Raw genomic sequence first — 24,675 nt, forward strand, 5'->3', positions numbered from 1 at the left:
CCTATACTGCACAAGGCCATGTCCAGTCGCTGCCTTTGGCGGCAAGGGGTAGCTTTTCCCAGGGCATTGGAACCAACGAAAAGCGACCAACGCACCGCACTGCGCATGAAGAACCACACCTTTGCGTCAAAGAACCGGGTCATCATCTGCTGAGGAGATCATGCGCAGTTGACTCTCTCTCTCTCTCTCTCTCGGAGGAGAGGGGGAGCCTGACGAGGCCACCCCCTATTGCGCCTCTCCTCTATCCATGAACAATGGCACCGTCATAGGCACCATGTGTTTCCCCAGAACGAGTGATTCAGCATCGATTCTTGGACATTTGTTCACTCGAGCCACGCCCACGATCCAAGGTGATCAACCACACCCCCTTTTGAATCTGCGACGAAGGATACGCAGCTATCCGCGACGGCAGTCCGTCAAAACTACTGGCAAACGCAGAGCCGTGATTGGGCTCGATTGTCCGTTGACCAAGAGACCACGCCAAGCCACGGCTTGCTACATGGCCTCATGGTAGAGTCGCCTTCAACTTGAAGGCAACGTGGACCGTAGCATTGTCTCAGAATGATGGAGAAATCGGAGGCTCGGAGAATTATGATCATGAGGTAGCTTTGGAATGTCTCCAAACTCAGTGTGATTTATGATAGACTCGGGGATGGTTGTGGTCTGCACCCGGCGAGTGACTTGCTGCAGGTCAGGCGCACCTCTGTCACTCACTCACTGGAGAGTCGTGTTGGTGAACCAAACCAGTGCTGAAGGGTCAGATATTCCTTTCTGTAGCTAAGATTTGATGTTTGCACACAAAGAGCGTGCTAAATTGTCGAGGACTGGAGGCAAGGGTAACTTTGAGGAGCCTGGTCTGGCTCGCCAAGGCTTGGGCGACCACATGTACCTCGAGCATTTCTGCACAGACGTAGGGGCTTGATGGGAGTAAGTACGATGAATCAAGAAGACTTCCATCATTCCCCCGATATATTGTTTCCAGGCGAGCATGGTCGTGCGCATTCGAATGTAGCAGCCAATGACAAGAGCACACTCCCGAGAGGGAGGGGGTGCTTCACCTGCCTCACCCTTTAGTCGGCAGCGCGGTGATTGCATGCAATTTTCTCCTGATCTTTCCGTGGTCGATATACATCTTTCGTCTATTCTTGACAGCGACCATTCGGATCCAATCATCAGGTCGGTTGCGAGGACGGATACAGCAAGTGCCGGACTCCAACGCATCGCGTGCGATGCCAGCAGTGACCCGACTTGCCATGACACCTGAAGGCGTCGCCAGGACCCAGAATCCTATAGTTATCGCTGAAACTAGTTTCATCGCGTGTCCGGCTCCCGCTGCCGGGATCAAATGGGCCTGTCTCCGCATCGACGAGGGCCCATTCGCTAAAGAACGCGGCAATGCAGATGATAGACACATGCTCGACACGATCTGGATCTGGTGCAATGTGATACATCACAAAATAAAAAGCCAAAGCCAAAGTTCACGGGCCCTTTTCATCGCTGCAGCCATCTGCCGTAAGCAAGCCGCCGCGCACGGGTTGCATGGTGGCGTCTGCATGCACATGGCAGAGGCAGAGGGGGGACATTCGTCGATGGCGAGCGAGCGAGCGAGGGAGCTAGGTACGACTCGAGATCGCTGTCTGTTTCCTCAGTCAGGAGATGCCAGGTAGAGTTTATAGTGATCTTCCTGACAGGTTCGTCTGAGCCATGCAGCCTAGATCGATGTTGTGCCCGTCCAGGATGCGCGAAGTCCACGTTCCTATGAGCCGAGCCTCGTCAGATTCCATGCTAACTCAGACATCCATGTGCTTCCCTTGCGACCATCCCCCGGAGAGCACAGCAAGCGGCCGTAAATCTTCGAAACATCAGTTTGGCTGTCGGGAGCGCTGAATCAAAGACTCGAAAAAGGGGGCCCCAGCATCTCGTGATAGTGGATATGCGCCTGGCCACTCGTTCAATTGACAGTCGAACATTGGCGGACGACCACGTTTTTCGACGGCTGCGTGCATAATGGCGGTATGTCGATTCCATGACATGGTCCACCAAGTCGTGCGCCAATGCTGGCTTCGTGGACTGGCGGTCTGGCAGCATGCCATGCTTCCTTGAGGATGGCAGGTGAACCAGCATCGGCCGTAGCTTGCAGGATCCAAGAGCAGGCAGGCTGACCCCATGAGGCACGGGCAGGACGGCAGCGCGTGGTACAATACAAGGGCACCAGAATCAGTCGAGCGCATGAATCTTGTGCAGGAGTCCTGTCAACGTTTCAAGTCCGCCCGGATCGCAGCCCTTGTGGCATCGTCCTGCGAAGCATGTGCGTAGGTAACGAGAAGCCATGAGGGAGGGAAGTACTGCCATGGGTGGTTTTGGCGCATCGGTCGACGCCCACCGGGCACAGATGCAGGTCACGGCGTTTCCATGCTCAACTCCATGATCTGCGAACTATCATGTTGTTTTTGGGCGCACCGCGCGATGCATGTTTCACGCAACGATAATGAAAGTGGCGTTGCGACTGAAGCTTGCCGATCTCGGCTGTCGCCGAATACCTCAGTCGACGGATGGCCTTGGAAAAGGGGTCTCGAACCATGCGTACGAACATACTGAAAGACACTGCTCCAGAGCAGGACATAGTCTGCCTAAGAAGAAGCCCGCAGCAAGGCAAAGCCGACAACTCGATTAGCAGCCAGAGCTTTCTCTGCCTGTTGCGCTGGCAAAGGGTGTATGGACCACATTGGCAGTAATCATCGTCCAGACCACAGGGCGCAGAACCAACAAACCAAGCAGGCCATGGGCCATGATACCTGCCCAGGTCTGTTGGCAATAATATCTGTCTGCCTAACCGTACCCAAAGGCAAATGGCAACATGACGCAGGGCTATTGCCTGATTCTGCCTGTCGTACACGACTGACCATTCCGGTAACGGACTGACGAGACAAGGCGTCGTACACTGGGCCCTTTGTCCGGACAGGGGCTCCATCTGCCGGCGTCAGGTGAGCTTACTACAACAAGAGACTGGAGTGACCGGCGCTTCTCTCGGTGAGAAAAAAGGTGTACCTCTAAGATAGGGGGGGCGAGATGCCAAGCTGAACCACCAGCCTTGTGCGTATCCGGGGCAGCAGCGACGACAGCGTGATTTGAGGTCCGGACAATGCATGCTGCCTGTCTGCATGCCCTCCTTGTTGCAGATCTGCCTCAGCTGTCTCTTGGTACCACCGCAACCGGCTCGATACCAGGGGGGAGAAGTCAACATTGAACCTGGGGAAAGGACACAGCATGAACGGTACGCCTCTCTGCCAGTACCCAGATATTCTGAAGTCTGCGAGCGTACGAGCAAGGCATGGAGGGCAGAAAGCACTGGACCACCAAGTTGCGTGGCATTTCCCCCTTCCGTAGAGGTCTTCCCCATCCGTTTGCTTGCCCAACCCTTATTCGGGTCTGGGTGTCGGTGAGACAGGGCCAAGATCGTTTGTCGGTCTTGTGCGAGAGTGTGTCTGGAGGAGCCCAGGCTGGCTGCTTGGCAGGCTGCGCTCAGCCTGGCATGGCCGCGGTAGAAGCAGCTAGAATCAGGTTGAGGACATCGTGTGTTGGCCGCACGCGCTGACTCTCCCCCACGTCGATGGGTGTCCGGTGTGTGATGCGGACAGGAGAGCGTGCGTCGGTGTAGTGACACAAGCGCGTGGCGACCTTGCGAACTCGGACTGGCAGGCTCCAGTGGTGTCGTACGCGAGAAGTGTAGGCCTTGTTTGCGCGAAAGGCAGCATCCATTGAGCGCATGGTGTCCAGTCGATGTTGTGTCTTGTTTTGAGACCTGCCTCACGTTTGTTGATGTCTTTTGAGGGTTGCTGCTCCAGAAGATGGAGTGACCGGGACATGCTCAGGCGTATTGAGAGATGATGGCCTCATATTCGCACATACTAGCATGAGAACTTTGTCTGGGGCTTTATACAGAAGATGTCCAGAAATAGCAATGTGCTTCCATGTCAGGAGGCGAATGTTGACAGTCGAGTACTCAGACTAAGTGGGACAGCCAGCTACGCGCCACGCGAGGGATGTTTGCACTACAGGGTAGCTCAAATGACAAAAGCGCTACACGATCCTGCGTCCGGAATCCGGATGCCTACTACCTACCCTGTAGTGTGGGATTTTGCAAAGATGAACCGCCATCCTTTCATCAATCTTTATCGAACCTAATCCTTCTTTATATATTGTAATATTTGGATATAGAAGTAAATCGCATGGATGCTCGATGGTGACAGAAAGATGGCTCACTGAGGCACTCATGTCAGACTGTGGGTCCGCCTTTAATCTCGACTCATCGTGACGATGAATTATTGATGCTTCGTCGCTGGTGGGGCGACTTCATGTCATCAACACTCGACGTCTTTATCATTCCACAGACCTGAGACGGATACCTCCACCGCAACGTTGCGGTTATGCCAAAGAAACGACAATATCAGCATCTCAAGTCCTTCAAACCAACTGTGCCCGTGTCCCCAGCGCTGAGCTCATCGAGCAGCCGCGGGTCAGACGCGCCAGCCAAGGGCGTCAACGAACTTCTCTCTGGCCTACGTCGCGAAGCAGCTGGACCTTCATCCGCAGCATCGCCGCATTTGCTGGCCAACGGCCCCAGTCTGCACCCTGATCTTCGCTCGATCCTCCAGATCCCCGACACCCCGCCACCAGCACCGAGGAGACCAGTGCGGACTCGCTTCGATGCCAGTGGGAGAAGACTGCCGGCTGGGCCCCCTCCACCGCGGAGCTGGGTTGCTACCAGGGGTCAAGATGTAGACCTCAGCCATCGCATGCGAGGACTCAAGTTGAAAGATGCGCCCAGTGATCACAATGCGCTACCTGGTGCGTACCTGCCTGGTCGAGGGAGCCTGATAGACCGCGTTCTGCGAGCCATTGCGTCCGACTGGGAGTTTCAGCGGGTGTATCAGCAGTATCATCTGTACTTTCTGCCAAATCACCTCAAACCAGCTTTACTGCGGCACATTGGCATCTCGGACGGAGGTGTGACGCTGGCTGATCTGAAGCTTATACTGTTGCCGCCCGCAGACCTTTATGAGCAAGGCGAACTAGAGGAAGATTCCCATACCACCAACGAGATCACCTATCTCGACCTCTCGAGATCACTAGGACGCTCAATCCGATTGAGAGACGTCACGAACTTGCTGTTTCCCCCAGCCCCCCAAGTCCACGACAACGATCTCGAAGATTCCTGGGACGCTGCCGTGGACGCAACACCAAGCCCACCTCGCGCCTTGCTCCCAAATCTCACACATCTATCCCTGGCGCTGTCACCCCACAACACGGAAGGCGGTTCATGGCGCCATCTCCTGGACTTTGCCTTCAAGACGTCGCACATTACGCACCTCAGCCTCGCCTACTGGCCCGATCCATGCCTCGCCCCGCGCGCGCAAACGTCCAAGGTCACGACGCCCCAGGGCAACAAGATCTACTACGGTGGCACCAACTTCTACTCCCACTCCCTGGACCACGACTGGAGCGAGGCGCTTCTCGTGCTGCGCAAGCTCAGCCGGCGCTTCTACGAGTTGGAATACCTGGATCTGACGGGGTGCGGGTCGTGGTTCAAGGCGCTGATGCTGGAGACGGAGCACGATCACGTCGACTGGGCCGTTCATTGGGGCAAGGTCACGGTTTTGAGGCTCTACGCTGGGTTTCCCGGTCGAGAGGACATGGTAGCGGCCGAGCAGGTGGCCTTTGCCGAGGTGATGGAGACAGCTGCCCTGGTGGAGAGGCACATTCGGCACATGCGCGCTGGCAAGGGGCGCTTCATCAACGTCGAGAGGGACAGGCCGGCGTCCTAAGGTTAGACCACATAGTAAATCTCTGTGAATAATGAATGCTGTACATGAATGACGGTTGGGTTCGTTGTCCATGGTCATTCTTGCTCCTACCTATGCTGAGGAAATCCCCAAGAATGACTCATTTTGCATCATCTCCAACCCTCCACAAAAGTCGCCTCTGGGGAACTTTGGGTTCACCAATAAAGAATGCAACTGTTTTTCCCACGGCAACAATGTGAAATAATAAATCTTCTGGCACGCTCACATCCCTGCGCACAACCTAGACTATCTCAATTGGTCCTTTTCTCGCGTATTCATTGAACTTTATCGTTATCCTACAGACAATTGCCAACAGGCCAGCCTCTCCAAGATGACGTCGATGGACTCGGAGTCGGCGACCACCATCCTCTGCACATCCAAGCAGACGCGCTTCGACATACAATCACCCAACTATCGCGAGGTAAGACCACTTGCGCAGTCCCCTTCCTCGACCTATCCTAACAAAGCGCAAGCTCGACGTCGAGGGTCTGCAGATCACTATAGCCGCGGCCAAGCCTGCCGATGGCAAAGCCACCAAATCTAGGGGCAAGGCCAAAACAGATGGACTAGAAATCCTCACCAACGCAAAGCTACGCCTCAAAGAGGGCCAGCGATATGCTCTCGTGGGGCGAAATGGCACCGGGAAATCGAGTAGGCCACCCTATGATAGAAGCATCATCCAAAGCCCACGCTAATGAACAAAGCACTGCTCAAGGCCATTGCGGAGAAGTTGATCCCTGGCATCCCGGAGGAAACGCGCATCGCCATTCTCCAGCAGACCAAATTGACAGATGATGAGAATCGCGCTCAGGATCAGGACGCTGGCCAGACAGTTCTGCAGAGCGTGGTGGACAAGGCGACCTCAAAGTCTAATGTCGAGCGGGAGGTTAGGGGTGAGTTTCTCAAGCAGACGGCACATTGTCTTTTTCCACGGCTAAACAGGAACAGCACTGTCCACAGGCGTCGATGCGATAGATCCTCATGCCCCTATCCGTGCGCTGCGCAAGGTCAAGCATGAGCGTCTCCAACAGAAGCTATTCCGCCTAGACAAGGACGCCCGCCTCAGAAGCGGCGCCCGTGGCATGGCGGCTAGAAAGGCCCTCGTGGCGTTTGAAAAGGTCGTCGCTGAATCTGACGGTCTCATAGAGCAGCCTGGCGACGAGATTTCATCAGAGACGCTGCAAGCTGAGACACAGGAGGCGGTCGACATGCTCGCCGATCTCCAGCTGCAGATCGAACCAACCCGACTGCTGGAGGTCGAGTCCAGAGCAAAGACCATCCTCACGGGCCTCGGGTTCACGGAAGCACGCATGGACCAGCCCATTGCCTCGTTGTCCGGAGGTTGGCATATGCGCGCGTCCCTCGCCGCGTGCCTCCTCGCCGAGACAGACATCCTCATCCTGGACGAGCCGACCAACTTCCTCGACATGCTGGGCATCATCTGGCTGCAGCGCTACATCGAGGCCATGGCGGACAGGCCCGACCCGCCGACCCTCATCCTCGTGACCCACGACCGGGACTTTAACAACCTGTGCACCGACCTCCTCATCCTCAAGGACAAGGACATCTCCTACTTCCACGGGACACTACCGGTGTACGAGTCGTCCCAGGCCGAGAAGCGAGAACACCTCTTGAAAATGCAGGCGGCGCAGGACAAGCAGCGCGCGCACATGGAAAAGTCCATCGCGGCCAACAAATCAGCCGGCAAGGAGAACAATGACCAGAATAAGCTGCGCCAGGCCAAGTCCCGACAGAAGAAGCTCGACGACCGCATGGGTCTGCAGGTGTCCGCCCGGGGCGGTCGCTTCAAGCTGAACCGCGACCACGTGGGCTACCAGCTGTCCGCGCGCGCTGAAATCGAAATCCCACCCGAGGCGCGCGGTGTGACCATGCGTCTGCCGGAGCCCCAGGAGCTGCGGTTCCCGGGAAGTCTCATCTCCCTCGAGAAGGCAGGGTATCGCTACAAGCGTGGGGCGCCCCTGACGATCCAGGACATCACGCTGGCGATTGGCATGGGCGACAGGATCGGGATCCTCGGGCTCAACGGCGCCGGTAAGTCGACGCTGATCAAGCTATTGGTGGACGAAGCGAAACCGACCGTTGGGTCTGTGACGACACATCCGAGGCTGAAAATGGGCTATTACAGTCAACACGCCGTGGAGGATCTCCAGGCCCTCGGCCGTGCGGACCCGACGCTCACTGCGTTATCGTTACTCACAAAAGAGATTGATGGTGCGCTGGACGAGGGTTCGACCAGGGCGTTGCTGGGCGAGCTTGGTCTGGGGGGACGCATTGCATCGGACGTGCCCTTGACGAAGCTCAGTGGTGGACAGCTCGTTCGGTGTGAGCTGGCACGATTATTCTGGAAGAGGCCTCACGTGCTGGTACTGGACGAGGTCACGACACATCTCGACTATGAGACGGTCACGGCCCTGCGGGAGGCGATCCACGAGTGGGAGGGGGCCGTCGTTCTCGTCAGCCACGACCGATGGTTCATGCGCGGTGCCATTGAGGGCACCATGGACGATGAAGGTGAGGGCATGGAGGACAGCGATGACGACGACGATGAGGAACTGGCCAGGCGGAGAGCCGTATACCGACTCAAGGGGGGTAAAATGAGCCTGTTGGAGAACGGAGTCGATGAGTTTGAGAGCATCGTGGAGAAGCGGGTGAGCAAGCTCCTCGCCGACTAGTCTAGTCTATCGCACCCCCTTGTTCACCAAGATACGCAACGGGCTCTCGTCCAGTTTCTTGACCGTCATTGTGCCTCCTGTTGGTACGTCGACAATCGTCCCGTCGATGCAGACCTTGCGCCACCGCTGATCCGTCTCCTTGACCGTGATTCTGATTTCGTCTATATCCTGGTAGTAGATCCTCTCACCATCGTCCCACTTGACGTCCACATGCTTGCCGCCGTCGTAGGCTTTCATCATGGCGTCCAAAGCTCTCTCGCCACCGATATCCCCGAAATGCAGGGTCCGGAGCTGCCCATCCAGAGGTTTGCTGGCTGGCGAGATGGTAAACGTCCTCTCCAGGTTTGATAGCAACGTCGTGAGGAGATAGCCGTGCTTCTCCCTGTCGAGCGCCTCGAGGGACGTCCCCGTGCGCTGAATCTCGACGTGGGCCGAGTACGCATGCGCCTCGCGCAATAGTTCCTGCGCCACCATGCCGAATCGCTTGTCGCCGTGGACGCGGTACGCGGGCGTGTCGCTCTCGTACACGACACTGGCGTGAAAGCCGTAGCTCGCGACGATGGCGCCGTCGAGGTGGCTGACTTGTCTCTGTAGTTCGTCGCCGTGGACAATGTGCGCGCCAGGCGTGAAGGAGGCGCGGAAGATGGGCAGGGCGGCAGCAACGCCCACGACGAACAAGGTGCGGATGCCCAGGACGAGAGGGGAGGGGCTAGAGGGTGTGTAGAGAGGCTTGTGGTTTGTGTGGAAGAGCGCATTCCCCGTGCCCATGGGTAAGATCGCGATGGTCGGTCTCTGCTGGCTGCCCTCTTGTCGTCCGTTCAGCATGTCCACCACGCCGCCATCGCCGCTGAGGAGGATGATTGTCCGGGCTGGAGAGGCCTGTGATGACCAGCGTTGGCGTGCAAAGTTGGACACGCTCTCGGCAGATTCTGTGACAAGGATGTTGGCCTGGTCGACCTTTGACTCGGGGAATGTCCTTGCCACGGTGGACATGAGAGGTTGGAGGACGGTCGACCAGAAGGGCAGAGCGAGGTTTGTCCCCGACTTTGTGGATACGACAACGTCGACTTGGTTCGAGGCGTCGTGGACGAGGTACGGCGGGACTTTGTCGATCAGATATGCGTCGGATAGCTCGTCGGAGATGGCGTCGCTGTGGATGAGGACGAGCTGGAAGGGCTCACTGTCATCAGGTGCCACTGCTTCTTTGAGGACGGCTGTGATGAAGGACTCGTTGGCGCCATTCCGTCGCAGCGAGAAGAGAATATGTCTGCTTTTAATGGCGCTGTCCAAGTCTCCAGCTGCTTCTCCCAGAGCAAGCTCGCCGCTGGCAATGTCTATCGAAAGCTTACTGATGGTGAGCTCGAGCGGACGAGGTTGGCTTTTCGCCGCTGCCGCCGGCATGATTCCTTCGACGTAAATTGAACGATTATCTCACAATCACAGTTGTATGTAGCTTACGAAAATGACAAGATTGGTGACAAGAGGGTGAGATTATGGCGCTTGCTGATGCAGTCAGATTGTCGTCCCCGCAGAGCAAGGAGTCATCCAGATTGTCAATCGGACTTTTAGTAATGATTGCTTCCAACGCCTCTGGGCTCGCACAAATGAACAAACAATCATGACCGTAGATACGCTACACAGAATCTACCCAAAACTCCTACCATGCATGCATGCCCTCTCCCGCTGCCCGAAATCACTGCCTCTTCGCCTTGACCATCGGTCCCCAGTTCTCGCGTGGATTTGTCTGATATCGCACCAGTTTCTTCTGCCCCTGGTTACGACGGCCCAGCGCAGCCAGATCCTCGTTGAACACGAGCGTCTTGCGTAGCTCGACCTCCTTGAACGCAGCTGCCGCCTTGTCGTCCTTGTCTTCGGCTGCAGATGCGCCCTCCTGCTCAACCTCCGTCTTGTCATCAGCGGCAGACGCCACGGCAGCGTCGTCCTGACCACTGGTCGCAGCCTCTACCAGCTTGCTGTCCTCCATCTGCACATCTTCCTCGCCTTTGACCAGCGCCCCTGGCCCGGCGGCCACCACCTCACCGGCCTCGTTGAGCTTCAGGATTCCGGCCTTTTCCAGTATCCTGAATCCGGCCGTCCGCGGCCGCACATTCTTGGGCGTGATGGGTGCCTTTTGCCGAATCCACTCGAGAATCACCCACCATATCGTCGACCACGGCGCGTCCGTCTTGACACTGCCCGCGCGACAGTGGCTGCGCGTGTGACGGTAGCCGAGGTGCGTCAGGGCGCCGCGAAACATGTCCGTCGACGGGCCCACGGCACACAGCACGCTGGCGATCTTGTGCGGGTCCACGTAGAAGGGATACCGCTCAATGGCGGCATGCGCGTCGTCGCGGGGGTTTACGGGTGGAAAGGAGCCTTCGGGGAAGGGCAGATCCTCCTCCAGAGCTGTTTGCAGCATGCCCTCCAAACGCGGGATCGTCCCGTACACTGCCTTGTCGGCCTCTGGCAGTTTCGCGAGCAGTCTCTTGACGAACTCTGGTGAATGGAGCGGCCCGCCCCATATGGGTCCGTTGATGTGTGTCTTGGTGTCGCAGTGTGCGCAGTGCTCGTCTGTCGTGGGCCCCTGCTTCAATGTGTGCTTGTAGAAGTGACCCGAGCCCTTCTTGTTCTCGGCGACCTTGTTCTTCACCAGGTACTGTGTTTGGAAACTGCCACACCCCTGATCGCAGGTGTAGAGCATCATCGTCTTTCCTCCCAGGAACTTGACCGCTGAGGGCGACTTGGTGACCTTGACAAAGACCTTGGTGTAAAAGTCGATCGACAGGGATAGCTGAGGCTCGATGGAGAGACCGTACCGGCCGGCTGCCGTCGCAATCGAGTTCAGGATCAAGCGAAGGCCGTACTCATGCGAATAGGGCGCCTTGACGGGCGTTCCTCCGTACAGGGAGTATGTCTTCTCGGGGTAGCTGTGGCCAGCCCAGACGGCACTGTCGGTGCATGTGACGCATAGGAGACCACCATCGCTACGCACAGATTGCACAGCCGCGTCGAAGAATGGCGCCGCCGTGCCGTACGGGTCCAGGTCGACCACGTCCCACCGGATCGAGTCCGGAGACGCTCTGCCAGGGTGCTTCCTGGCGGCCAGGGACAGACTGTCGGCTATAGAGCGATACATAAGAGCCAGTGCGTCGTCGTTGGTGACCTTGATCTTGTCTTGCAACCCATTGTACGCAATATTGGCTTCGATACTTCTGGCCGCGGACGAGGACAGGTCGTTGGCCGTGACTTCGGTCACGAATGGTATCTCGTGCGCATAGCGCAGCGCTCGTAGACCAGACGCTGAGAGGGCATCGAGTATCTTGAAGTCGGGAGCGACGGTAGAGGCCGGTTCGACAGTCTCAGGCGCGGTTTCGGGCTCGGGCGCAGGTTGGCGCTCGTCGACTACTTCAGGGTGGGCGTCGTCGTCCTTACTGGCGTCGTCGGTCTTTGCGCGCTTGCGCTTCTTGGATCGCTTGTTGGCCTGCTGTGCCCTCCGCTTTTCCACAATCTCCTCGCCGTAGGTCTTGATCGCCAGAACAGACAGATCGCGGTTGAACTGCTGGATCGGGTTGTAGAAGACCTGCTGCACATCGCCCTGTTCCTTCTTCCCCGCCGGCGTCGATGCTGCCTCGGGGACAATGATCTTGGCCTTGCCCTCTTGGATGGTCTGCGGCGCTTGGCCGTTCGCTTCGGTCGCCATGGTCCGTGTTATCAAGGTGGGGTGTGAGGGTCGAAGTCGAGAGGGTTGCGACAGGCGCAAGCAGGGCTGCCTGCTGGAGTGCGCCAGGTGCACAGAAGAATAGTGCGCCCGAGATAGAGGTACGTGCAGGGTTTTGCACGTTTCGCGGACCGTGAGTCTACGAATTGAACGTGTAAGGTTCATGTGGAACACGCGCGCATCAGCCCAGCGTGGAGGGAGCTCGCGGCGGCCAGAGCAAAGTCGACGCCAAAAATTTAGGAAATTCTGTCACGCGTACCGCCAGGGCGGTCGGTCGACTGGGTAGAAAAAGCAAAAAGTGAGGGATCGACCGGATTTGAACCAGTGACCTTAGGATCTGCAATCCCACGCGCTAACCGCTGCGCCACGACCCCACATTGCGATTAATAAGCCCTTTTTTTCAATTTATCAGCAGCTGAACCACTGGAAACAACGAGCATTGGCACTCGTGTTCCTTGTTTCAGCAATCGTCAATGCCAAGCTCGGGATTGAGTCCCAAGTCAATAACTGTAGGTCAATATCTGTTACAAATTCATTCCTAGCCTTGTCATCAATGAGCCGCTTGTATGGCATGTCGAGAGTGACTTCGCAAAAGCACAATCCGTGCTTATCGCAAGCGAAGTCCTGGGCCCCGCTGCTAGTAGCGCGCGATTTGGGCTACTAGACAAATTATTCCAGGGGATCTAGACCCTGAAAAAGATGTAAAAGGGATGTGATCTATTGGTGAGGCGCAGATGTGGCACGAAACCATCGAAAGGCTCATCCAAATCCGTACCTAGCCCTCCGTACTGCAGACGATGCGCTCGCGGTGACAAAGAGAGCCAGGGCGCGCGCACAAGCCTGAGCCTTTTCGGGCGATATCTTTCGAAACAATGGCGAGGCTTTCGAGGGCGCCGCTAGTCAGCCAGCCTGGATGATGCCAAGCACATCAAGGCCAGTGACGACTCCGTGCAGCTGAGCCTGAGTGAGATTTGCTCCGGCACCTCATGGCCGTTATGTACGGATACGGAGTATGAGGGCTGCCAAGACGGATTAATGAATGAGCTGTCTTTGCTTAGTCTGGCCAAGGAATTACACAATCAGTGCCCTATGATGGCTAATAAATCAGCTAGCCTTGGGTGTCGTGTAATCTCCTGCAGAAAAGATGCGCGCCCGATGGAGCATCTCGCGGTTCAAACTTCACCTAGCCTTATGAGCTACGAAATGGTAAAAGAATGTTCGTATCATCAACCGCATGGAACTCAGTTGGCCTCCCACATCGCGGAACCCCTCGCGCTAGAGAAGCCATCTGGGAGTCTGGGAGTCTGGGACACGGATAGATCGTCGGGTATCATCGTTTCTAACAAGGATCGCCGCAGCGCAGCCAAGTCCGTTCCTGACTAGCAAGGCTGGGCAAAGTGGGAAGCCCACTTGCGCCTGTGACTTCTGTCCAGAAGCAGTCAGGGGTGAGCTGAGGGGGAGGGGATGGCAGAAGAGATACGCAGAGCAGCCTGCGCAGTGAGCGAGATTCAACGCAAGGCTCGAGGGCCCAAGGTTGGTTTAATTAGGGGGCTGCTGTACGGAGTAGGCCAGAGCCAATTCTGTATCGAACGCCCGCGTCCCACCTCAGAATCACTGACGGTTTCACCTCGGCAGGCCCTAATTGCCTGGGGCTGCTCGTTTTGACACAGGATCAGCGGCGGCGGCAGCAGCTGTATCCGAATCGCCATGGAAGAGGGATCCATCCAGTCCCCTTCTGGTTGATGATCGATGATGTGATTGATGAATTGATTCCCATGTTCACTCCGGCGTCATTGTGCCTCACAACCACTTCACACTCAACTCATTCCTTTTCGCGTCCGACCACTCGTATCTCACCCTTTGTCGCTCCTTCTCAATCGCACTGTCTGATTATCTAGCCGCCAATCGCGTCGACCGCCTGTTTCGCCATTTTCCTCAGCGCCAGTCGCAAGGAGACAGACACGTCGCGCTCTCTCTCCAGCCCACTGATTGCAGCATGGAGTAAGGCGCCGCCAGAGCGCGCACGACACCTTGTATCCGTCTTGACTCTTTTCATCTCACGACCTCACTGTGAGCCCTCGCCCGCCCGACGTCGGGCATTGCGCTGCCTGCCATGCCCTTCATCAAGGGTCCAATCTCGCTGCAGGGCCGCAGCTCGCACATTGTCCTCACGCTGGTCATCATTGTGCTCTTCCTCCACACACTCCGAATCGTCAGCCGACCAAAACCCCCCAGTGCCCTGCTACGCGATGCAGAGATACTACCAGAGGGCAGCACATCGCCCGAGGAGCTCTACTTGCAGCGATTGAGCAAGGATCTCGGCCTCACGAGTGAGCTCTCGTGGCGCGCATGGCGCATTGTTCCAAGCGAGCAGTCAGAGGACTGGCCCTCCGTCACAGAGGTTAATCTCAAATTTGAAGCCGTGCAGCCAAAACTCGTCGACACTAGCGCGCCCGACCGCCTAGACTTGTACGCCAAAAAGCGCATGGAGCTGCCCGTGCCCGCGAGTCCCTTGCTGGGTCGCGTAGACGCGTCTGATTTTTTATTCGGCATTTCGACGACGTATGCGCGCATCAAGGATCGCGACTTTGCCATGATCAAGGCCTGGTCCCGCTGGCTCACCGATGGTCACCACCACAGCAACGGCGCGAGTCTGGTGGTTGTCCTGAACCAGGCGCGCAACGATGAGTTGGAGGAGATTGACATGACGCTGCAGGCCACGGGCATCGATGCCTGGGTCACGACGACAGAGGAACCCATGAGCATGGCTAGGCGATACTTTGAGCTTTCACGCATTCTTAAGACATTCGCGGCAAACTTGGCGGCCAATGGCCAGGACAAGAGGTGGTTCGGACTGGTGGAGGACGATGTGTTCTTCCCGAGCTTGTCGCACCTCCGGGACCGACTTTTCTCATACAACACTGATGGGCAGCATTACATTGGTCTACCCAGCGAGCGACTAGACTGGGAGGCAAGCGACGACGACCAAGGGCTCAGGACGTACGGAGGTGGCGCCGTGCTCCTGACGAGGCAATCCATCTCCGTGGTGCCCACCCTGCCCTGCTTCGAATCACGCGCCAGCGGGCCGGCTTTCAGGGCGAAGCGATGGGACCAACTGCTACATGATTGCCTCATGCTCCATTCTGAGATCGACATGCATGTTCTGCCCGGATTCTACAACCCCAAGGACGACACATACGACCGGCAGCTGGACAGCTATGAGACGGGCCAGAAGCCGCTCCTCCTGCGTCGCTACGCCCAGCGACATCTTCTCAACATCAACAAGGCGCATCTGGTCACTAATGTGTGTGGCGAGTCGTGTTTTATGCAGAGGTACTTGTTCGACGACAAATGGGTCCTTGTCAACGGTATTTCGATTTCGCACTATCCTGATGGTGTCAAAGTGAGCCGTCCGCTGCCGCCAGGCTCGCCCGATGCTCCAGCGGCATCGCCTGGTAAACGTGACGAGGAGCCATCTCTCGACACACCTACCGAGGACGCACCAACACCAGCAGAGTCTGGTGCGGTTGCAATCCCGCAGCGGGTAATCATTGATGACGAGCTCGAAGGCATCGACAAAGCCTCCCTCAGTTGGACGGGGAGGAAGAACATGTGGCGTCTCGTAGACTCGGCCTTGAGTAAGGATCGTGCCGTGTGGCAGGCCTACGTGAAGAGAGCAGATAAGAGGGATCCGGAAAGCGATCAACGAGATTCCGTCATTGTACTGATTTGGGAGCACGGGAAGATGAATGCTTGAAGGAAAAGCGCCTCTTCTATTTTTTTTCCACTTGGGTATTTTCTATACCTCTTTTTTTGTTTTCCGAACGGCGTTTACACATGGGAAGACCGACGACTTTTTGTATATAGATTTGTTGGAGAAGGGCTGGTTCCTCGGGGATGGAGAAGAAGTATGAACCAGACATATGGTACATTGTGACGAAGACATAGCAAAGATACCTACGAATATTCAACGGCTACTTGAGTACGTACTCATCACATTGCTTGAGCCAGTTTCTGATGTTTGCCCAACGTCTGCCACTGCGCCGAGTCAACTCTTAGGGCCGCTGGTCCACGGAAAAGGGGCAGTTCAACAAGGAGATCCAATTTGCGGGGTGAGTGTGAATCAGGCCGAGTGAGCTCTCACATCCGTATTTTATTGTCTTCACGTCAATTCATATGTGCAAAACGACCGAGCCCGATGACTTGCACCTTTGTATACACATGGATCTATTTGCGGACCGTATCAACCAACTACTCCACCGACTTCTTCGCATCTTTGTTGCTCCTCAACACCCGCCCCTCTGTCCCGGAAGCACTGCTCTCCCTCGCCAGAGGAGACGTCACCTCGGGCGTCACGCTCCTCGACTCAGTGCCCGATCTCTTGCCGCCTTTGGCTGCCGCGATACCTCCAGTGCCAGGGGACGAGACGGATGTCCTTGCCTTCCTCCTCTTCTCACTCGCCGAGCTCGGTCGGCGAGACACGGAGGGCTCCTCGACGGACTCGAGGGCGGGCGTCTGCGGTCGCGAAGAGCTCGTCGAGCCGCGGCGCACAGAACTACTGCGACGTTTCCGCTCCCGCTCGACGGCCGGATGGCGATGGAGATGCGGCTTCGGCTCGTGATGCTCGGCATGATGCGTGTGGTGCGCGGAGCGTACGCGACGAAACGGCAGCCACCAGAGCCAGCCAAATTGCTGCTTGGCCAGTTTACGGTCGTGCTCCCGCACCTTCTTGCGCAGCAGAGCCCTCCGCTCGTTCTCTCTCTCCCAGTATTCTGTTCGGTAAAGCTCCCAGTTTTCTCGAAAGTTGGACGAGAATGGCTTGGCTAGCAAGAGAAGCTTCACGTAGTCTCCTCCCGGGGCCAGGTCCTCCTGATGTCCGCCCTTTTCTTCGTCGTCCTGCGGCAGCACAAGCGTAGGATGGGCGTCCGTTGTCAGGGACAGCTCACGCTCCACCTCCCGCAAGATCCCAGGTTCCACGTGTCGATAAGAGGAGCTAGCGGTGTGGGAAAAGAGTCCATACGTCAAGAAAAACCCCACGGTTGAGAGGGCCTCGGCGTACCAGGAGCTGCGGATGAGGACGAGCTTGCAGTTGAACCCACGCAGGCCGCGGTTCGAGATGGCGAACCACCGCCGAGGCCAGCGGATACCGCGCTCCCAGATACCAACTGACCAGACGAGGATGGCCGTGCAGATACCACCCATGAAGCAGACCTTTTGGACGCCCTCCAATGCCCAGTAGATGGATCCGCCCACACCCTGCCCATCTTCCCGAGGTGCAAAGAAGAGCTTGTATGTGAAGAAGACAATCCACACGCCGAGGAGGGCGAAGAAGAAGGTGTGGTGCCTCCGGCGGGCGCGGAGCTCGAGGAATTGGGCGCGGAGGGACGCTTCGAGGATCAGGAGGTTCAGGTAGACCATGGACGGAGAGTTGGGCGCATTATTCGTCGGGTCGCTCGAGGGTTTCAGGGGATCGACGTGGGAGGGATTAGCATGCTGGATGGGCGTGGTGCCAGACGCGGATTTGGCAGCTTCGGCAGTGGCGGGTTGGGGGGCGGCGCCCTTGACGATCGAGTCGAGGTCGGACGGCATCGTACAGCACAGGTGGCTACGAGAGCCTGTGGTTTGTAATTGCCATGCGCTGGTGAATCAGGAAAAGAGTGGCGGCCACGGTGAGCGGTGGGCTGTGGCGTTGTCGCGGCGTGCGCCCTGAGCGCGTCGAGTCTTGTCGGTTTGTGATGAGGCTTGTGACGATGGTTACCTTAGCAAACGTCATCTCACGGGCGTGATTCCAGCCGAGACCTTTGGCTGTAGGGTAGGTAGGTAGGTACAAATAGATCAGCCACAGCCTATCTCCACCGCTCCGCAGCGGCATTTACGCACCAGTGCGCCACAGGGGCACCCAAAACGGACACTCCAGGCAGCCAACGGTGCCTGATTCAGGCCGCACGTTGACTGTCCACGCGCTCCTCAGGGTCCAGTCCTGCGTGCCATATCGCTACTAGTCGGTACTTTGACGCCTTGATATAGTTCTAAGTGGGCAACGTGAGGGCATCATGGGAACCTCAAAAGGCCCCTCGACCCCTCTTTCAAAGGTGTTCTTTAGGATTACAAAAAGAGACCACGTCCTGCTTCTGCTGCCTTGTACGCATCATCATATCCAGCCTTCCATTCGCATTCGCATACCTCGTATCTTTGGGTTTGTAAGGCACGGACGGACTCGGGCGCGCCAATCCCCAAATTCCGCCCTTAAACCCGAATTCCACTCGTGCCCGTCATCAAGACCGCATCGCCGACAAATTGCGAGTCAAGGGTATTGGTAGGGCTGAGCACTTGCGGACTTTGTCCATAAAGCTGGCGTGTCGCCACTTCTGCTCGTTTGCCGCCTCCGACATGCCCAAGTCCCCTTTTGCCAGAGCTGCTTTGAGATCCAGCGCCAGAATTGCGTCTTCTTCGCGTCACCCCGCCACACGAGCCCCAACTCCGATCCTACATCATCATCAACAACACCAGTTCGCCAAAATGACAACGAGCGGCAGCGCGGGTGCTCCGCCTGAGGAGTACAAGCAGCAGAACCAGGAGAAGAGGCCGACGTCCAATTTCTTTCCTCTAGGCTACAAAGACGCTCTCTATCAATGGGTAAGTTGGAAGACGAGAGTCTCCCGTCGTCACAAGTGTCCCAGGCTGACAGAACCAACCCACAGTGGACGAGCGTCACACCACCAATCGCTGAGCGTAATGTCCTGTCATTCATGCCTCACCTCAAAGAGGCGGTCGACACCCTCAAGGACCCTTCGGCGGACGACAAGGACTACCCACCTGGCACCCGCGTGTGGCGCCGCGAACTCGTCCAGCTGCCGGGGAAGAACCGCGCCCTGAACGAAGTCTCCATCGAGCGAGTGGGCGAGGAGGCGGAGGACACTCTCGTCATGGTCCACGGGTACGGCGCGGGCCTAGGCTTCTTCTACAAGAACTTTGAGGCGCTCTCGCGGCAGCCAGGGATGAAGCTGTATGCCCTCGACATGCTGGGCATGGGCAACTCGACACGGCCGCCGTTCAAGATTCACGCCAAGACCAAGGAGGAGCAGGTCATCGAGGCAGAGAACTTCTTCATCGACGCCCTCGAAGAGTGGCGACAGTCCCGCAAGATTGAGCGTTTCACCTTGCTGGGCCACTCGTTGGGCGGCTATCTCGCCGTCTCGTACGCGCTCAAGTACCCCGGTCATCTGAAGAAGCTCATCCTCGCATCCCCGGTCGGCGTCCCCAAGGACCCTTATGCAGTCAACGCCTCAATGCCTGATCCTGACGATCAATCGGTTGCTGAGGAATTCATTCAAGAAGAAGAGGCTGTTTCGCCACCACCCAAAGACGGGACACAAACCAAAAATGCGTCAGGCGCCAACACGCCGAAACGACCTCTGCCGAGTTGGGCTGTCTGGCTCTGGGACGCAAACGTCTCTCCATTCAGTTTGATCCGTATGGCCGGTCCTCTAGGTCCCCGATTCATCTCAGGATGGACCTCTCGTCGCTTCAAGCACCTCCCGACCCCCGAGGCCGAGGCTCTTCACGACTACACCTTCTCCATCTTCAAGCAGAAAGGAAGCGGCGAGTACGCTCTGTCGTACATTCTTGCACCAGGCGCCTACGCTCGCCGCCCTGTTATCGATCGTATCCAGCATGTCGGCCGCCAGAAACTGCCCAACTCGGACAAGAAGGAGACTGGGTTCCCCATTGTCTTCATGTATGGCGAGCAAGACTGGATGGATGTGGCGGGCGGTCTCGCCGCTGAGGAGAAACTCAAACAGACACAGGCCAAGATCCTGGCCAATGCCACCGAGGAGGAGAAGAAGGCCGAGAATGGGAGTGTCAGGGTGGTCATGATCCCCAAAGCAGGGCATCATCTCTACCTGGAAAATCCGGATTACTTCAACGAAGTGATGATGAAGGAACTTGCATCGACAAGGCAGGACGATGAGAAGAGAAGGAGTCATCAATAAAGGATTGCCTGTGTCATTCGCATAGCTGGCGTTCAGGACAGGATGGGTTGATATTTTGAGTAGCGGCACATCAATGCATTTATACATGATAGATCTCTCGACAATTTCAGCACGACAACATTCACAAAGACACCATAGTGGCTCGAGAAAATCAATCTAGTAATTGTTCTAATTGTGTTCACTAATCGAGATCTAACGACGTGTATAAGGGTATTCTCTCGTGTCGCAATGCTTCAAAACCAATGCCACCCTGACAAGAAATGCGATAACAGAAAAGGGGGAAAACGCTTATAACCAAACAATAACAATCAGACAGGCCGGTCTGCACAATCTTTACAGATTGATCACATCCACTTCAGAAAAGTCGGGAGGATTTTTTCCATAGACGACACGCGTCTTACTGTCAAGCGCAGTACCCTCGTTACTGATCCAGATGTTCTCACTGTATGCCTGCGTCCGACGAATCTCGTCGTCACTGATACCCAGATCGTCCCGTGGGATCCAGACTACAGGACGACGAGCTCGCAGCGCAGAGTGCTTGAATGCGTGGCGGACGAGGAGATCTCGCTCGTCGGGCGTCAGATCTTCAATGTCGTCGTTCATCCCGCCATACAGCGCGTCACCGATCGCACGCTGCGCTTCGAGGTCCTTGGCGTGCTGCTTCTTTCGATATTGGGCCGCGCCTTGGTCGGTGCGGGTGACCTTGCGGAACTGGTCGCCGCCAGCCTTTGCAAAGGCGCCAACATGTTTGACCGGGTTGCGCATGCCCTTGCCGCTCGCGCGCGACCGCCTTCGCTCACGGAGCTCCTCCATCTCAATCTCCTCCTCCTCCCGGCTACCCAGTCTTGGCGTGCGTCCCTTGGGCGTACCCACGCTATGGGGGCTGCCGGGAGCCTCGCCATCCTTTTCCTCGTCGTACTCCTCCAGTCCGAGGCGCTTGTTCTGTGCACGCTGGAAAGCTTCGTCTCGCAGAACCGCCTCGTCCTCAAACGTGATCGGCAGATAACGGAAGAGCGGTGAGAATGAGCGATTGAGTAGGATCTGGTACAGCACGGTAAAGGCCACCACGACTAGCATGACGATGCCATGCGGTGTGCAAACATTCTTGCCGTTTGGGTCCTCCACTATGAAGAATAGACCGGCAACGCATACCTCCATGAAGTAGATACCGGTGAATGTCTGGTTGATCGCGCGGGGGTACAGAACACCGCCTGTGTCGTGCTCGAAGCGAGTAACATACAGCATACTGTATCTGTGGGCAAGCCAGAGAAGACTGAAGGTAATGATGGCGAAGATGGAGATCAGAGGGGCGATGATGCTGTAGATGATGCCAATGCAGGCAAAGTTGGTATAAACGGGGAAGAACTTGCCCCAGTCCACCGTATTCAGCGTCGTGTTCCTGCGCCATTTGGCGCGGGCCGTGCTGTCCATGATGCGGGCCAAGATGAACCAGACAAACAGCGTGCCAATCTGCAGCAATGTACCGGAACTGGTCGATAGCGCCTGCAGAATCATGTAAGAGAAGAAATAGTTAGCAGCTTTGGGGAGGTTGATCGCCAGCAAGTTAAGCACAGCCGAAACACTGCTCAGCTCTTCGAAGCTCTTAACCAGCTTGTCAATGCTAGCGGCAAAGAAGGACGCCACCGAGACAATGAGGAAGACTTGAACGAATAGGAAGAAGAAGTAGAAGATCTGCACAAATTCGGCCTTTTGCGCGCCGGTCTTGGCACCCCTGAACTGTCCAAAGAAGCCGAAGATGATCGGCACAAGGATGAGCATGATGGCGAGCAGTGCAGCAGGCAAGACACCAGCAACAGCTTCGGCGACCGTTCTGACCGTGTCATTAGCGTCCAGCCAGGACAGCCATTCGTTCTTGGCAATGAGCTCATCTAGCTGGCCAAGGGTAGCGGTGAACGCAACGGGAATAGCCCAAAGAATGACCATAGCAACGATGAGACTGACGACGCCAAAGGAGCGAACCCACGCCTGCCACCATGACATGGCCATGTTTTCCCAAATAACATCGCGAGGCGAGATCTCCACTACGCGAGGCGACATGTGCTTCGGAAGATGGTGCATCGTACTCTGGCAGGCCATGTGAGCTGCTACCTGCTGCTCGAACTGAATAAAGGCGGAGTTCATCAGAGGATAGCGCTCGACGTGCTTCTGGTCCTCGTCAATCTCAACGTTGAGGCGGGCAAGCTCTTGTCGGCAGTAGTGAATCGTGTCCACTTTCTTTGTGATGAACGGCAGTCCAAACAGAGCATTGTTCCCGAAAAGAGGTAGACGATGGGTTGGTCGATCCTTAGCTTTAAGGTACTTTTCCCATACAGCGCCGGTCTCGTCCTGCTCCTGATGGTCGGGGTTGTACGCTTCCTTGTACTCAACAGGCGTCAGCTCCTGAGACATCAGAAACGGAACAGTTTCTTTGAACTTCTCCCAAGCTGTCCTGTTATCGGCTGCCTCCTTGGCCATGTAGTCGGCTGCCTCTTGGCCTTGAGGAACAGGTGACGCGTACCCGCCAGTTGGAGGCTTCCAGAATTGCCAAAACTTCGTCTCCTCTTTGACAAATTGGTCCTCAATGTTGTCAAGTTGGCGGACCGTATTTCCAGCTGGCCCCTGGAAGGCCTTCTGGGTTTTCGGCTTCAAGGAGCTTTCGGAATTCGCCGGCGAGTGGTGTCCGTTAGTCTTGACAGTAGATGGGGACGACATAGGCGCAGCCTCGCCCTGGCCAGGCACGCGGACCCGCCGATGCGCCGCATCCTGATCGGGCCCCTGTGTGGCAGTCAGACCAACAAAGCCATTGGTCGTCTCCAGCGTGTTCTCGACATCTTGGCCTGCCCCCTTCACGCCGTGCTCCGCCTTGTTGACAACGCCTTTGATACCGAGGCCAACCTTTGCGAGCGGGTCCCCGAGAAGGGGCTTCTTAAACCCCTTGGAACCCTGGTTGTCGTGCCCAAGCTCTGCCTGCTGGGTGTCCTGCGCGGGGTCGATGTCAATGTGAGGGACCTCATGCGTGTCGCCAGCATTGATACCCCCATCGCTATTCGCCATCTGCACGGCTTTGGCATCCCTTTTGGCGTCATCTGCGGCTCTCTCCTTCTTATTCATATGAGCCGTCTTCTTTCTCTGTGACTTTTCCTGTTTCCGCTGAGCCTTTTTGGCTGCTTTGATCAAAGCAGTCTCGGCCTGCTCCAGGGTCGAGTGATACTTGTCGCGGAGGGCAATTTTGTCGAGAAGCTCTGACAGGTCGCGATTGAGCCAGATATTGCGAACGCCTCCGGGGAAAACATCAAAGAGACCGCGAAGAGCCTCCTCGGTGAGCCACTTGCCAGGTATCTCGCTCACGAGGACCGTCGTGGCAGAAGCACGGAGACGATGCTCGGCGCTTGTCAAATAATCCTGTCGCACCTTGACGTACACTTTGAGCTCAAAGAAGAAGACGGTGCAGATCCAGATGACAACCAGTATGGCCATGACTAGGTGCGCAGCGTAGCGGCTCGAGTTCTCGGGCTTGACATTGCCCCAAGCCAACGTATCGAGACCGGTGACGGTCTCGTTCGAAGTTCGCTTCGAGGAGTTTTCATTAACGTTAATATTCTTGCCTCTGCCGTCCACATAATTGAGCGGAATCAGCACGGGCATGACCACGCAAGCGATAGGAATGAAGATGACCAAGAGAGTGCGCAAGTAGCGAAGGAAGAAGTAGGCATCGAGGCCGCATTTGTGGAGGACATTGCGATCGGGAAACGAGAAGAGCGTTTTCACCAGTGGGAAGAAACTCGACGGGGGGGAAGGCGTTCGCTCGCGCTCGGGGACGAGGTAGGTTTTCGGTTTGCTGTCGTGCAATTAGCGTTTTGCGACCACCACGGGCATACCACGGTGCTGCGAGGAGGACTAACAAGATGCGGGCGAGCTTATTTCGAAGGAGCAGGAAGAAACCACTTTGGACGGCAAAAATGATCGACGCAACGATGAACGCAGTCAGAAAACTGACGATGCCAATGCCCTGGTCCTGTTGCGCGGAGCCTGCTGAGCCTTCCGGGTTGTTCTGCCGTCGCGAAAAGCTTTCTACACTCCGCGACAGGAGGTGGTGAAGCGTGGTTGGCTTCATTGTGCCTGAGAATCAGTTGTAGGGAGGGTTCGAGAGTGTTGTGTAGGCGGCCGTCGTGGCCATACTCGGTGGTAAAACAGTGTAGAAGGACAAATCAATATCGAACCAAGGCTGAATAGAAGAGTAGCGATTGTGTGTGCCGGAGGCCTTCCTCCTCTTGTCGGTATATAAAGAGAATATGGTCAAGCCAGACACCCAAGCAAGCGCGGTCACGATTGCCATGCGACTTTCTGGGGCCGGTCCCGCCTTGGCGGCAGGTTGACACAATAAGTCGCATTATGCCTGTGTGTGAACTGTGAACGGCCAAGGTGCC

The 24,675-nt window shown here is 56.6% G+C and overlaps 7 protein-coding genes and 1 non-coding gene across 8 annotated transcripts; 4 read left to right on the forward strand and 4 right to left on the reverse strand.

Annotated features, from left to right (window-relative positions):
* The first annotated feature begins 4,169 nt into the window (after positions 1-4,169).
* F5Z01DRAFT_642254 (uncharacterized protein) lies at positions 4,170-5,974 on the forward strand. Its single transcript, XM_046262624.1, has one exon. It carries the CDS (start codon positions 4,428-4,430, stop codon positions 5,823-5,825), a length of 1,398 nt encoding a protein of 465 aa, XP_046122998.1. The 5' UTR covers positions 4,170-4,427; the 3' UTR covers positions 5,826-5,974.
* Positions 5,975-6,000: 26 nt separating this feature from the next.
* Positions 6,001-8,919, forward strand: F5Z01DRAFT_24099 (P-loop containing nucleoside triphosphate hydrolase protein). Its single transcript, XM_046258402.1, has 4 exons — positions 6,001-6,264; positions 6,317-6,494; positions 6,548-6,736; positions 6,792-8,919. Exons 1-4 carry the CDS (start codon positions 6,175-6,177, stop codon positions 8,534-8,536), a joined length of 2,202 nt encoding a protein of 733 aa, XP_046122999.1. The 5' UTR covers positions 6,001-6,174; the 3' UTR covers positions 8,537-8,919.
* F5Z01DRAFT_613927 (S-adenosyl-L-methionine-dependent methyltransferase) lies at positions 8,543-12,419 on the reverse strand (the record flags this gene model as incomplete). The annotated part of the gene is made up of 4 exons (XM_046260788.1): positions 8,543-9,763; positions 9,972-10,169; positions 10,251-10,496; positions 10,569-12,419. The coding sequence occupies 4 exons, from the start codon at positions 12,417-12,419 to the stop codon at positions 8,543-8,545; spliced, it is 3,516 nt and encodes a 1,171-aa protein (XP_046123000.1).
* Positions 12,420-12,555: 136 nt separating this feature from the next.
* F5Z01DRAFT_t8 lies at positions 12,556-12,628 on the reverse strand. Its single transcript has one exon. It is a non-coding gene; the product is annotated as a tRNA-Cys (tRNA).
* A 1,374-nt stretch (positions 12,629-14,002) lies between these two features.
* F5Z01DRAFT_24356 (uncharacterized protein) lies at positions 14,003-16,221 on the forward strand. Its single transcript, XM_046258427.1, has one exon. It carries the CDS (start codon positions 14,368-14,370, stop codon positions 16,009-16,011), a length of 1,644 nt encoding a protein of 547 aa, XP_046123001.1. The 5' UTR covers positions 14,003-14,367; the 3' UTR covers positions 16,012-16,221.
* Positions 16,222-16,505: 284 nt separating this feature from the next.
* On the reverse strand, positions 16,506-17,843 carry F5Z01DRAFT_669812 (Spo7-like protein-domain-containing protein; the record flags this gene model as incomplete). Its single annotated transcript, XM_046264475.1, has 1 exon — positions 16,506-17,843. One exon carries the CDS (start codon positions 17,841-17,843, stop codon positions 16,506-16,508), a length of 1,338 nt encoding a protein of 445 aa, XP_046123002.1.
* A 930-nt stretch (positions 17,844-18,773) lies between these two features.
* Positions 18,774-20,248, forward strand: F5Z01DRAFT_614661 (Alpha/Beta hydrolase protein; the record flags this gene model as incomplete). The annotated part of the gene is made up of 2 exons (XM_046260826.1): positions 18,774-18,890; positions 18,956-20,248. The coding sequence occupies 2 exons, from the start codon at positions 18,774-18,776 to the stop codon at positions 20,246-20,248; spliced, it is 1,410 nt and encodes a 469-aa protein (XP_046123003.1).
* A 333-nt stretch (positions 20,249-20,581) lies between these two features.
* Positions 20,582-24,362, reverse strand: F5Z01DRAFT_614254 (uncharacterized protein; the record flags this gene model as incomplete). The annotated part of the gene is made up of 2 exons (XM_046260807.1): positions 20,582-24,086; positions 24,151-24,362. 2 exons carry the CDS (start codon positions 24,360-24,362, stop codon positions 20,582-20,584), a joined length of 3,717 nt encoding a protein of 1,238 aa, XP_046123004.1.
* Positions 24,363-24,675: the final 313 nt, after the last annotated feature.

This window comes from Emericellopsis atlantica (genome assembly GCF_019669845.1).
Source record: "Emericellopsis atlantica unplaced genomic scaffold F5Z01scaffold_1, whole genome shotgun sequence".
NCBI classification, from domain to species: domain Eukaryota; kingdom Fungi; phylum Ascomycota; class Sordariomycetes; order Hypocreales; family Bionectriaceae; genus Emericellopsis; species Emericellopsis atlantica.